At 39.5% G+C, this 14,658-nt stretch overlaps 1 protein-coding gene across 1 annotated transcript in view; it reads left to right on the forward strand.

Annotated features, from left to right (window-relative positions):
- PAPPA (pappalysin 1) overlaps positions 1-14,658 on the forward strand; it is a 302,275-nt gene that overhangs the window by 128,177 nt on the left and 159,440 nt on the right. The window contains exons 5-6 of the mRNA XM_075835544.1: positions 4,209-4,401; positions 6,182-6,303. Of these exons, the coding sequence (XP_075691659.1) occupies positions 4,209-4,401; positions 6,182-6,303 (315 nt within the window). The remainder of the gene's footprint in view (positions 1-4,208; positions 4,402-6,181; positions 6,304-14,658) is intronic.

Consider the following 14,658-nt stretch of genomic DNA (forward strand, 5'->3'; position numbering starts at 1 on the left):
CAGGGAACAAAGTAGCTTGCAACACACCACAAAGCATGTAAAACAAACAAAATGGCAGTTCCTTTCTAAGCCCTATCTGACATATAAAGGAACGGGTAGGTGCTGGCAATGAACAACAGGGGGACAGGTTCAAGACAGAAGGTTTAGAGAACACGTAAATTAGAAGGTATAGAACAAGATAGGGTATTGCAAGCCAACAGCCTATTGGCAAAAAGTTCACCTGTTGTTCATTGCTAGCACCTACCTGTTCCTTTTGTGCTCCACACAGTAATAGTGTCCTCCTTATACAGGAATGCCTCGCTTGTAGTTAGGTCCCTTTTGTACCCCCCTATAGTAGTTAGGGGCACAAGGGAACCTAACTACTATATGGGGGTAGAAAGGGGGACCTAACTACTATATAGGGACACAAAGGGGACTTAACGACCCCCCATATAGAAGTTAGGGTCCTCATTTGTGCCAATGGATGAAAAAAACCACCCCTTACCACGATCCCATGGTGAGCGGATCAATCCTTTGCCTGCCTCCGATGTTCGAGGCTTGACGCAGTGACGTCATTGCGTCACCTTCACCAGGAAGCCGACATCCTCCCGATGTCTAGTGGGCCCTAGGCCTTAGATAGCCTGTGGCCTACAAGAATAAGGGTCGGGGCAGGGAGCCAATGGCTCCAGTCTGTGAACCAGTCTCTCTGTTGTTAAGAAGAGAGATTTCTGGAATCAAATACCCACAAGATCAGTACAAGAGGTATTTACAGGATGCAATGAAAAATATCTATACATCTCTTTGACAAACAGAAATTCTAAAGAAACTCGAGTTTTTTTTCCTGATACAGAATAGTGAATATTTAATGGGAGGTTTGACTAAAATAAAGTAAAAAATAAGTGTGGACCTTTGAAGAGTAATGTACATAATTAACAGCACCCATGTCTATGTGTTTCACAGTGGTACTGCAGTAAATCCCCTCCATTCCACGCTATAGAAGCTTCAGTCACGTGATGACCCCTTAATCCACGGCTTGACGTGCATGTGTACGCACCTATAGATAGATTCATTGATCTCCACTAATTTGCACTAGGGCTTCTTTAAGTATGCACATGTGCAAGTTGGGAAAACAATGGACAATGAGACGCTCACGTGACCCCTACTTCTATGATGCAGAATTTAGCGAGATTTAGCGCAGCATTTTAATGGCTTTTTTAGTGGTGTTTTTTAATTAGAGTAATTTTGTACTTGCAGAAACAATGTCACACCCAGAGCATGCTGCGTTTTGAAAAAAAAAAAATGCCACTGACCACTAAAAAACAACTAAAATGCTACCAACCACATTGCAGTTGTATATAGTTCAATATTTCACTATAGACTTTAAGGTAACATCTGGCCGCACTAAAAAAACGCATAAAAAAAACCCCATTAAAAATGCCATGAAAAATACAACATTCAGCTGTTTATGAATCAAGCCTAAAACAGACCTGGTATTAGTAGGTGGCATGACATTTTATTTTATAATAGTTGAGCAACATTAATCAGAAACTGGCTCTGTGCTTCTCAAACTCTTTCACACGGCAGTATTTCAGTCAGTATTTTACATCAGTATTTGGAAGTCAAAACTAGGAGTGGTTCAAAAAAACACGAAAAAGAGCAAATCTTTCCATAAAACTTTTTTTTGTGTAGGTTCCACTTCTTGTTTTGTCTTACAAATACAGATGCAAAATACTTACCAAAATACTGCCAAGTAATAGAGGTGTTAGGCTTTTCATACTGGTGAGGCGCAGTTATGGAGGCAGTTTTGATAGAAGGGATTATAAGCTGCACAGGCCTTCTTCTGCTGCACTAATCTCTAGTTTAGCAACATAACTAACACCTTTTCTTCTTATTTTAATGTTCTACTGGATTTAGGAGACAAATTTTACGATAAATGAAGGTATTTTTTTTAACATGGACTACAACTAAAGTTGAGGCCCCAGTAAAAATTGAGAAGCTTTTAACTGGCCTACCACCTTCAATTACAATAAAAAAACAAAACAGTTTCGACTGCAATTCAGGCCGAAATCCCATTTCCCGCTTTCAGGGGCTTAGCTATAGGGCTACACAGAGATAGAAGACACCAGTATTATAAAATGGTACATAGTAGATAGGGCCCGTGTTACAAATTTTGCATTGGGGCCTAGGAGCCTAAAGTTATGCCACTGCCCGCCACATCATACCGACAGGGGTCTAGCATAGTGACATATGGAGAGTTGTTTGTAGAATCTCCCTACTGTTTCCCTGGCTAAAAAAAACTTGTAACATTCATATTTTGATGACAACTTCCCATATATAACTTCCTCATCCCCACTTCCCTCCACTCCCCAAAAAATATGAGAAAACCAAGATTGAAAAGCTAATTGCAATACTAGTAAGTGCATTTTTACATGATGTATTTTCTGTATAATGCTCTGTTCATCACGTCAGAGCCTTCCATTGGAAATACTCCCGATATATACCACTCAATGAATGCTCTGATGTAGGCCACTGTATAGGCATACAGTGGTATACATCACCCATAGGGTACCATTGTAAGTAAAAACATATCACACGGAAGACATTTTTTTACTGGATGCCTCTGTATGTAATAGCATAGTCTACTAAACAATTTCACACAGTAAAAAAAGGGTATGGCAACGCATGCTCCTCTGGCGTATACAGAAGGACACACTCTTTTATCATATGTCGGGTCATGGCGCTATAAAGATATGTTAGGTTTGAGTTGGTAAAGCCTTCCCGGAACATTTGCCAAGCATTGTGTTCAAAAGAGATGTGAACACGGGCTCCCAACTTGAATCAACTATATGGGCTCTCGGTTCCTGTTTCCCTGTGGCACTCCATGCACATGTGTCTGGGAAACGGTGTGCGTCGTGGAGCATGCCATCATTTTTGGATAAAATAGGAGGCACAGAGGTCCAGTATGGGCCCATAGATGGCTATTTGTGCTCAATTTTGGATCCATACAACCTAGGTCCTTATGAAGACCATGTGCATAAGCAATAACTTAGACTATTGAGAAAATATCTTTAGGCCTTGTACACACGGAACAATTACACACTACTATTTACAAATAAACATTTATTTTTTTTTACAAAAACTTTTATGGAAAAGCTTATTTAAAACACGAACAACAACTCAGAACAAAGGTACATTTTATACTAAGAGAAGCAGACACGCCGGTCTGAGAATACAGAGGCAGCGTCATACAACCAATAAACATTAATGTCTTTAACTGTAATCTGATAATAAGATGTGATGAAAACTGACATAATATACATTATAATTTATGGGGCACATGATCGTAGTCATTCATTCTATACAACCATTAGTGTTTTTCAAAAATTCTAATGTTCTGCAATGCAATAAAAAATTTCCTTATATTCATTTTATATATATCCCTTAGTTCTGTATGGTAACTCACTATTTATACACTGTTTCTCCAGCTCAGGCAGCTTGATGTCTTACTGCTGCTTTATGATGACTATTAAAGCCTTTTAAGTGCTGCTTTTCTTAGCAAATACTTATAGCTTTTTACAGGACCTTTTTTTTAGAGGACACTCAAATAAAGCACATCAATTATTGAGGAAATCCTGGAATGTAGCCTTAAAGCTAATGACAAAATGGTTTAACATCAATGACAAAACTCCCTGCAAGTAGGGTTACTAGATGCGTCCTCATGGCACTTGTATATTTCCTTCACTGTTACTAGGCTAAAGCCATTTTACTATGTGGACTGGTAATTTATAGCTAATGAAATTAACTTTTAATGCCATTTTCTTCTGAAGATCCTTAGTATTGTAGAAACGCATTAACTGGAGATTCCCATGACAGCAAATCGCTGGGCTAGGTTAACTGCTCACTTTCACAGGCCTAACTGTAGTTGGAAAGCAACTTTTTGCAGGGTTGACAGGGAGATCAGAGATTTAAATGCCTCTTCTGAGAAAAGCTTTGTAAATTATCACAAACCTTGATGTGACCTCTAATTTCTCAGGTTGGTTTCTGCACTTTGAGAGGAGGGAGTGAGCGCTTTCATTTGACTTATCCTGCAAAAGTGATGACTGAACAAACTCATTCACAGATCATTAACTCTAAAATATTTAAAATCTGCAGGCTCTCTTTGCATTCAGGTGTTTAAGGCGGACTGTGCCACAACAACGCTTATATCCATGTCTTGGTTTTCATTTCAGATGACGACTGCACTGACTCCTTCACTCCCAATCAAGTTGCCAGAATGCACTGCTATCTAGACTTGGTATACCAAGGCTGGCATCCATCCTTCAAACCATCGCCAATAGCGATTGCTCCACAGATCGTGCGGCACACCTTTACCTCAGTCACCCTGGAGTGGTTTCCACCCATTGATGGATATATCTTTGAAAGGTGAACATTTTTAGGAAGTCATGCAATGCAACAAATCTCTATTGTTATCCTCATGATTAGGAACCCTCTGAGTACTAGGCAATTTGGGAAACCCTTGACTAATACATTAGGTAATAAATAGGAAATTGTTCTATATAGGGATAGGGTTTTGCGTGTGTGTGGTGTTTTGCTGAGGAGAGCATGTGGTTTATAACAAGACGTAATCTCCCAAATTTATCTCTCATCCTCTTTCTTTCTTCAAAATACATGGATAAAATATTTAACATCTGCCCTTACAATGCTCAATAACTGGGGAGTACATAGAGGTGAAAGGGCAGCATAGCAAAGATCAACATACTGTCCCCTTCCGGTGCCGATTAACACTAGCATACCCCATACCACCTGGGAGGGGGATATCTTCTGCATATTCCTTGTGTTCTGGATTTGCTAGAATGGCAAGCCATAATAGTGTACTGCCACTTGATCACTGTCTTGCCAGTGGCTTGCTGTCACTTTAACTGACTCCTATCGTTGCTCTCATGGTGATGTGATTTTAAATAAATCCATTTAAAACCCAAAATAAGTTTTGCCTATTTGTTTATATCTCTACCAGTCTGTACTTTGGATGGTTTTGCTTGGGAGTGGGAGTCCAACCCAAATCCAAAAGTCAGGTGTTTTATTCTGTTTTTCCTCTAGTATGTATTGAGCATGTTAGATGACAATATCAATAGTATATAACTGTGTAATAACAAAAAACTGGATCACCCATTCCTTCTTTAGCCACATGTAGAACTTATATCAAATACATGCAGAATAATTATATAATAGTGGCAGCTGTAATGTACAGTATATATAATGTCAGAAATAGTGCTAGTATAATAATATTCACACAGTGCATATATAATAGCATCAGCATAATATCAGTCATTGTGCCACAAAATTCCAGCCATTGTGCATATATAATACCTCCCACAGTGCCCACATAATCTGTCCACAGGCATTTATAAAATCAGCCACAATATCACAAAACACCATCCATAGTGCCCAATAATACCAGTACGAGTGCTCCACCGTATAAGCCACTGCTCGTACATATCAGTCATGGTGCATATATACAGGATGAAATGAATTTTCACTTATATACAGTATTAGGCAATAGTATTGTGAGCTACTCCCAAATTAACATAGTAATAAAGGGGAACAGCAGCATTATGTTCTTATTCCCATAGTGACCCTGCCGGCACCATAAGCAAGGCGTTTACATCAGCGCATTGCGTAAGCGCATTTCCACAACCGCACCAATCTTTCCGCTTACAGAATACAGTCCTTTCAATGACCTGCTGCTTGTATTATTCAATGTATCACTTGTGTCTATATAGAGAAAGTTTGGGCAATAGATATTTATTAGGAATATCCTTAATATAATAGGAAATTCTATTTAGAACAAGAACATTTAAGGAACTATAGCAAAGTTAGCTGGAAAATTGTAAGAAATGGGTGTCCTAGTTGCAGTCCTCTTCATTGCACATATTCAGAAAGCACATGGTATATCTGCCAGTCACCCACTGGTTCCGCAGTACAATAACTTGGTGCCACCTGCTGGGAAATGATGAGACATAAATGCATCGACATACGGGCTACATGTGTTCCACTACGTCACAATAACCCCCTTGAATTCTGCTTGGTCATGTATTATTATAAAGATTGCAACATCTGTTATACTGTATACTGACAATCTAGTGTCAACTTTTTTTGCGTATTGTAATTTGTGTGGTGGTTATTTGTTTTCTTATTTTGTTAGAGATTTGGGATCAGCATGCCACTTGTGTGTGGAGAAAAGGATCTTGGTTCAGTATGGTTCAAATGCATCTTCACCGGTGCCCTGTAACCCATCTGGTCATTGGAGCCCGAGAGAAGCTGAAGGTGAGAATACTATAATTCCTAACTAGGTATTACCAGTGCTATTATGTTTTATTGTACTATTATAATACTTTTAATCTATTATTATACTATTATTATATATAAAAAGAAAATCCAAGATGATTTAGTTGGGGGTAGATTTTCTGTTACCATGCGGTGTGTATTTATTTGGACTTCAGCATGTCAATTCCTGCCACGGAAAGTGGACAGAATTGCTGTGTTTTTCAGAGATGTCACCATCTCCCAGCATTGTGAAAAACGCCGCAAAATACGCACCATTTTCTGCAGTTAAAAAAACGCAGGAAATGATGCATTTTTGCTGCAGCAGAAAGTCTGCTACTTTCTACGGAATTTCTGCCGAAATTTTCTGCAGCAATTCCGTTACGTGTGGACAAGCCCTTACTCTGGCGTGCATTATCTTTCGTATCAAGTGCCTCCATGTCTTTAGCTTGGCACTCCTTCTCGGCATCCCAGCACTACAGCACCAACTTAGTCTGATTCCCCAAGATAGTAAACAAACCATAAAAAAATATCTGCAAAAAAACTTATTGGTTAATTAAACTTTTGACAAGTTTCCCAGAGAAGAATTTCTCCGTATTCTTTATCTTATTGACTGCCGCTGTGACTTTGTATGCAGCTCTCATGATGAGCCGTGTACATATAGAGCTGGTCTAACATAGATGTGCCCGTACCAACAAACCTAACACCATCCTATTTGCAAGGATTATATTTATAAGTCAAACTAAAGGTCTCTTTTATTAAAGTCTCTGCAACTTAGTACTCTATGATTATTTATAGGAAAGTGTTCCAGCTTCTTCCTGGGCTGACACATCAGGTAAACTCATTTTAAAGGTGCTTTTTTTTTGTCCATGTAAGCAGCTGAAGCAGTCAACCCAGTAAGCCAATACCAAGTAAAGTTGTAGTACAGTTTCCAATAAGGAGAAAGTAAAACTTCAAGAAGCGATAGATGGCAAGATGGGAATGTCATCGGTAACTGATCTTGGAATATGAGTGTGATTACTTAAAGGGAACCTGTCATCAGTCGTCATCCCCAAACCGCGTATACTGATGATAAGGTCTTAAGAAAAGCAGTGTCTACATTCCTGTAATACATGCCTTGTTTCTTCCTAAACGATCAGGAAAAAAAATATTCATCCGTGTGTCATATGCTAATTACAAAGATTCCTCCTGATCAGGAAGTGTCCTGCATGTTACTCTGTAACGCCATCCATTCCCCCCATTCTCTCCCCTGTACATTAGCCGCTTCATTCAAATCCTGTTCCTCCACCGTACAGTCTGTAACCATGGCAAGCAAGTGTGAAGGGGAGGGAAAGGGGAGGAGTTACAGAGTAAGATGCGGACACTTCCTGTTCAGTAGGACTCTTTGTACTTAATTAGCATATGATGCAAGGATGAATAAATTTCATTTTTGAGCATTTAGGAAGGAACAAGACATGTAATACATGTATATAGACACTGCGTTTCTCAAGACCTGACTAGCAGTATAAGCGGTTTGGGGGATAAGAAACTGGTAACACACTCCCTTTAAGGGCATTATAGGTCTATGAATCATATAAGTAACTGTCCACTATTTCCATCACAACAAGGCTGTTTACAGAGGTGTGAACTCTCGCGTAAAATAAAGGTCTATAAAGACAGGATAGATTAGAATCACTTTACTGTACTAGCAACATAATAATAATAATATACACTTCTCAACATTGAAATTGCAACACCAAGAGGGGCAACCTGTGAGATTATGCCAATTGAGGAAGTAGCATGTGTCGCTAAGATCTGCAAATGATCCAATTTTCAAGTCCCTAGCTCCAATCTGTGGCATGTGGAAGGGGCATAAAAACCGGATCGAAATCAAAGTTTTTTAGCTGCATGAAACCTCTCAAATCTGATCAAGTGTCGTGGGATGATTGTGCGATGCCTCCTGATCGTCGCTGTGTCAGATATCGCCACTTGTTGCAAACTGAGAGGGACAGAATCCTTGAACTGAGAGACCTTGGTTTATCACTCCGTTAGATTGCTACGCACCTAGGCCGAGATGTCAGCACCATTGAACGTTGCGTATCCCGGAGGTTGGGAGAACAACAACGAACGGGAATTACATCAAATGGTGCACAGAGGCGAACCTCTCACAGACGAATCGTCTGATTGGAAGAATGGCACGTAGTGATCCATTCTGTACTGCAAGTTAAATTGGATGTCACACGGCGGCAACAAGTGTTGACACAAACCCTCAGAAAGCTTTTGCACGACTTTGGGGTACGAATCAGACGTCCAGCTACAAGTGTTCCATTGACCACACACCACCGCACTCAAAGGCTATCATGGTGCACAGCAAGACTGCAATTGAGGTCTATCCTCCTCAGCGATGAGTTACGCTTTTGTCTCGGACACACTGATAGCCGGAGCTTGGTCTGGAGACCACATGGGCAACGCCATGAAGAGGACTTCACGAGGAAACATCACACTGGTCCTACTCCCGGGATTATGGTGTGGAATGGCATAATGTACGGTAGCCGGACCCCTCTAGTCTTCATTTCAGGTACACTAACAGCTCTGCGTTACATTGATTTGGTCGTGGATCCAGTGGTACGGCCATTTCTCCAAAGGGTCCCAGAAGCCGTTTTTCAACAGGACAACGCAGGCCGCATGTTGCTCATGCTACTGTGAACATCCTGCGTTGCCTAAACGTGCTACCACGGCCTGCAGCATCTCTGAACTTGTCTCCCATCAATCACATCTGGCACGTCATTGGTCGGCAATTGCAGAGGCAGCTTCCAGCAGCCAATCTTGATGATATGCGTGCCCAACTACATTCATCGTGGCATAACATTCCTCAGACATCCATTAATAACCTCATTGATAGTATGCCAAGGCGTGTAAGTGCGTGTATTTCTGCAAATGGCGCTCATACTCGGTACTGAATAAATCAAGATGTTTAGAATATTTTGTTTCCATTTTTTATAACAACTGCTCGGTGTACAAGTCTTGTTCAGCAAAGTAGCTGTCATAACTGAAGACTTTCTAGCCATTAAATGCTATGTACTGTACACATTTGAAAACATGTTTTTTATGTATAAAAATATCTATCAGTGTTTGTTGCAACTTTCTAATGACTTTTTATCAAAAAAATATTTTTACTTTTTGAGATGCAGCTGCTTTGTATACTGTACATAGAGCATCCATCAGGTCAGCGGGTCTCTGACACGCAGGATCCACTTTTTATCAATCACATATAAGTTATGAACTTAGATGTGATCGATTGCAGCTCGAATCTGAGAGACGAAGACCCGCTGTCACTAAACCCGTCAGTCCCGCTGACTGTAGGAATGAAGAGTCCTACAATCTAGGTGGTGTCCTGCATTCTAAGCAGAAACCACATAGAATGCAGGACACTTCATGGATTGCAGGACCCTTCAGCGCTCATTTGCATACGCCGCCTTGAGGAATAAAAAGCTATTTTTTTATGGTTTACGATTGGCTGAATTGGGAAACATAGGTTTAAAAAAATATATAGCATCCTTCCCTATATAGCAGTATTAGCGGTTTGGTAGGGGATAATGTTATGACAGACTCCCTTTAACTTTCATTTTCATCAGTAAAGTAAACATAATATGTTGCTTAAAAAAGTTCTACTCATTAAAATGTGTAAACAACTGATATTGTAAGCTGAAAAAATGTGAAAAAACATTATTGCATCCCATTTTTCACGAATATGTTTTATACAAACATGAACAATGAAAAAAGTCAAGAACAATAACAATAGCTCTGGCTAGAAAACCTGAGGTTATTCAAATGTTCTTCTAGGATGATTTGTGACGTTCTGGATGAGTTATGGCTGGTCCCTTCATGTAAATTTGTCAAGCCAGCTATTCCAAGTCTTCTCCATTTGGAAAAAGTGGCTTGCATTACAGTCTGATTGAATTTAAAAAAAGTAAAAATGAATCTGCAACTTTTTTTAAACTGATATCTTCATGGGATTATCACAGTTTGACCTCAATATTTGCCTATAAAAGTAAAAAGTTGCAAGTCACCTTGTGACCATCACAGATCTGAAATGGTTAGATTGAAGTTGTAGCGCAGTCTCAGTAACCCCACAATATTACTGGATTACTAGTCACAGATTCCGCAGGACGGGCTACAAGTCCAGACTGATTGTCTTTCATTATCTGAATGAAATGATCAATTAAAAAACATGTCTGTAGAGTGATTGAGTAACTACGGAGTCATTATTTATATATGAGTCATATGGGTGTTCGGATTACTTTGCCCTTAATACATATATGTAAAAATTCAAAAACTGTGTGGTATGTACAGTATATCCAGATACATTTGTCTAATATTACATTTTGGTTAAAGCTCAACAATCAGTCTGTGTGAAAATAGAAAATAATCGGGCAAATACTTTTTCCTAGCACTATCATTCATACCGGAAAGAATTAGGGAAATTGTGAATGAATTAGACACATAATAAATATTCTGCCACAAAATCCTATACACAAGAAATGTCTTGAGTCTGCTACTTGATGGCTTGGTTTCCACAAAATATAATCCAAAAGTCTGTTTTAATCTGAAAATATACACTGATTTGGAATTTTACAGATCCAGATAAGGAAACCCAAGTGGCTAAACATCAGGCAGAAAATCTCCTGTGTAGATTAATGTCAATAATTTGAAAAATAATAATTTGGCAAATGATGGATTACTGGAATGTTCCATGTATTTTACAGTTAGAGCTGATGACATTGTTTCCAAGGTTAGAGATGTGTATTCTCAGTTCCTGGAATAAATACAGTATGAAATTGAATATGATATCATGTTAGATCTGCAGTTTGCTGGAGGAATGAAGCAATGTATTGACTCAGACATCATGGTTTGTTGCACTGAATGTTATTTTGTGTGTTGGTTTTCAACTGGTCTGTTGGCATAGTGCAAACCTTAGGTTAAAATACACATTTTCTGTCATGTGTAAATGCTTATATTATAATTTAGGCATAAGGCTTCATGACACATCACAATGTTATCTATAGCCTTCTCAGACATATTGATCCATTTTATTACTCCACCGGCTGAAATCCATAATGAAGTTCCTTGGATTTCCAAGACTCTTGTTAACAATAACCAAAGAATTTTTAGAAACAATCATATTTTGATCAAAGTAAAGGCAGCGCCAGTCATGATGCATATGACTAAAGGGGGTTTTACACTGGGCGATTATTGGGCAGACAAGCGTTCATAGAACGCTCGTTGCCAATAATTGCCCTGTGTAAACATGGCAGCGATCAGCAGATGATCTGCTGATCATATCGCTTTAGAAAAAAATATTATCGCTGTCGGCAGCACATCTCCCTGTGTAAACAGGGAGAAGCGCTGCAGACGTGATAATAATGTATGAGGACGAGCGATCGGAGTAACGACTGCTTGTCTCCATCCATAGCTCCGTGTGACAGGAGCAACCGAGCACTGATAAACAAGCTGTCTTGTTGATCGGTGCTCGCTGCACCGGCCAAAATCGGCCGGTGTTATAGGGCCTTTAAACATAAAGACCTCTCCATAATGAGATGGGCACAGTTCTAGAGTGAGTTTTGTTGTAGAGTCTTATCATCAGCCGTAAACACCATTAAGGCTATGTTCACATCTGTGTCTGGACTCTTTTCCGTCGACTACGGCATTCATTCCGTCAAAACGGCGGAACCCTTGCACAACGGAGACAAACTGAAACCATTGGCACCGGATCCGTCACCATTGAAATGGTGATGGAAACGGAAACCTACGGTTTCAGTTTGTGTCAGTAAGGGCTCCGTTCCGACATAACGTAGCCCTGACGCAGATGTGAACAAAGCCTAAATTGTCTAGATTTTATATCGGTCATGCATTTACGTGCCCAACACTATTTACAGATTTTATTTCCTACTGCTTCATTGCAACTGGAATCCTTATCATGTCATTTTTACTTAAAATAATTTCTAGAAGTTTAGGAAATTTTTTTAACCACAATGTCTACCTTGTCATATGCATTATTAGGTCTCATCCACATGGTCGTGTTATGGTTCTGTCCAAGTTTTGAGGTGTATGAAGCCATAATAAGGCCCTAATGTGCCTCCACTGCTTCTGAGGGAATATCCGTGGCACACAAATCCTATGGATTAGTAGTAGGGAGTCTCAGGGACTCTGTGTGGCTCAGTGAACTCAGCTCTGCATTGTGCATAATGCCTGACAGTAAGTTTATCTTATAAAGGGAAGCAAAAGCTTCATCTATCAGAGTTCTTGGAACTAGCAAACTGCAAGAATCGTATTGAAATCCATGAACCCCTAGCAGTTTCATTTTGTGATCTGCCATATTTTGAGCATGTAGTTATAGTTCACTTGTATGTTCTTTGTGACTCTTTGTGATCAGCATGTTCTGGGAAGACCTATGGTACAGAAGGATGTCTCAACAGTTTAAACTTTTATGTGTCAATTGCTATAAAACATACCATATGTATTCTTTATTTATATTCTGAAATTTGCAAATGTCAAGGTCAGAAAAGTTGAATTGTTGTCATAAGATGCAAAAAGCTTAAATCAGATGTGTTATAGTAATAGTAATATACTGCCCTTGTTAAGAGCAGCATATGATAGGTACAGATCCACTGGTATCCATTAGCCTAGTGCTGCCTCCGGCTTTCCCATGACTGCAGCCTCTGTATAGATAGGGTGTATAGAGAGACTACTGGCATTCAAGACAAAAAGGTGGGGCATGAACAATTACTAGAGTTTCTTAGGGTTACTTACCAGTTAAACACATAGAAAGGGTGATGAAGAGGTACTGTATAGGCGAATAATTGCTCATTTTAAAAAAAAATTCTGGCCAAGCACGCAGTGGTGTATGTGGAATCATGCAGTGCAGGGTTGACCTTCTTCATTCATGCTGACTGTAGTTTTTAATTCATTGTTAAGGATAGCAGCTCACACACCATTACTCCATCTTTCTTGCATCTGACTAGAACTGATCCCCGGGTTCATTATTGATCCATTCACGAGCGCACCCATCTGAACCACCACTCCTGTTTCATCTGTTCATAAGAAAAAGCAATCTTAAGACTTTGCTTATGATTCCTAATAAATGGAGCAGGTGTTTTACACTTCTTGACCATAGCAATGACCCTGAGCACTTGACACCTTGTACTTAAAGAAGCACTCCCACTAAATTTTTTATTCTCTGGCCGGTTGGAAAGTCACATTATGTAAATTGTAGAGAAGGACATTTTCTTACCGGTGGCTGTATTTGTGGATTAACCACTCCCTTCTGGTCCTCAGCTGTGGAGTGGCTAACTCACAAATACAGCCACCGGTAAGAAAATTACCTTCACTACAATTTACATAATGTGCCTCTTTAATGGGCCAGAGAATAAAAAAATGTTGTGGGAGTGCTCCTTTGAGGAAATTTCATAAAAGTTCCTGAAGATGGTGCCATTGGAGGTTAAAGGATTTCTGGAGAATTCACGTGAAAATGTATCACTTCCCCTCAAAATTTTTTCCCCCCAGTATTTTACACTAAATAATTCATTTTCAGATCCCTTTTTTGGCCCAAGGTACATGTAGTAAGCAGACTGCCTAATATTTATGCCGGACTGAAAATAATGTATTTTTAGCTCTAACCCCTTAGTGCACCATGACACAACCATATGTCATGGTTTGCACTGCTTAAAAAGAGGCTCTGTCACCAGTTTATAACTGCCCTATCTTCTACCTAAGTACAGTTACGTCATGGCTTCTATCTGTCAAAAAGGTCAAAAGACAAGGTGACAGAACAGTGATATCGACTGCCACAGGCAGCTAAAGTATAAAGACAAAAACTATGCTTACAACTATCCGCAATGAGGAGAACACCCTTGTACCCGTATGTGGCAGAACAGAGGAAACGCCAAAACCTGTATGTATCCAGGCATACAATAAACACATGGGGGGATTCGAACTTTCGGATCAGATGATAAAGCCCTATGATGCAATGTGAAAGTGAGTACAAATTTTTGTCCTGCAATCCACCATGTGCTCATTTCTTCTTGGGCCCCGCTATGTGTCCAGGAAGTGCATTAGCACCACAATGGAAATATTTCTGTACACAGAAGAAACAGGGTGATACATTTTCTTATTTTATTTTTTTTTTGGGGGGGGGGGGGGTGTTCTTCATTTTCTTGTTCGCTTTACAAAAAAAAACTCTTTAACATGACACATTTGTCAAAAAAATAAATTCTTTTTTTTACCGGCTTTGCATTAAATTTAGCAAAAAACTGTGGGGTTAAAATACTCACTAAAGCCCTAGATAAATACCTTAAAAATTAAGTAATTTATGGGGTTCCC

Source organism: Rhinoderma darwinii, chromosome 8 (assembly GCF_050947455.1).
Source record: "Rhinoderma darwinii isolate aRhiDar2 chromosome 8, aRhiDar2.hap1, whole genome shotgun sequence".
Taxonomy (NCBI): domain Eukaryota; kingdom Metazoa; phylum Chordata; class Amphibia; order Anura; family Rhinodermatidae; genus Rhinoderma; species Rhinoderma darwinii.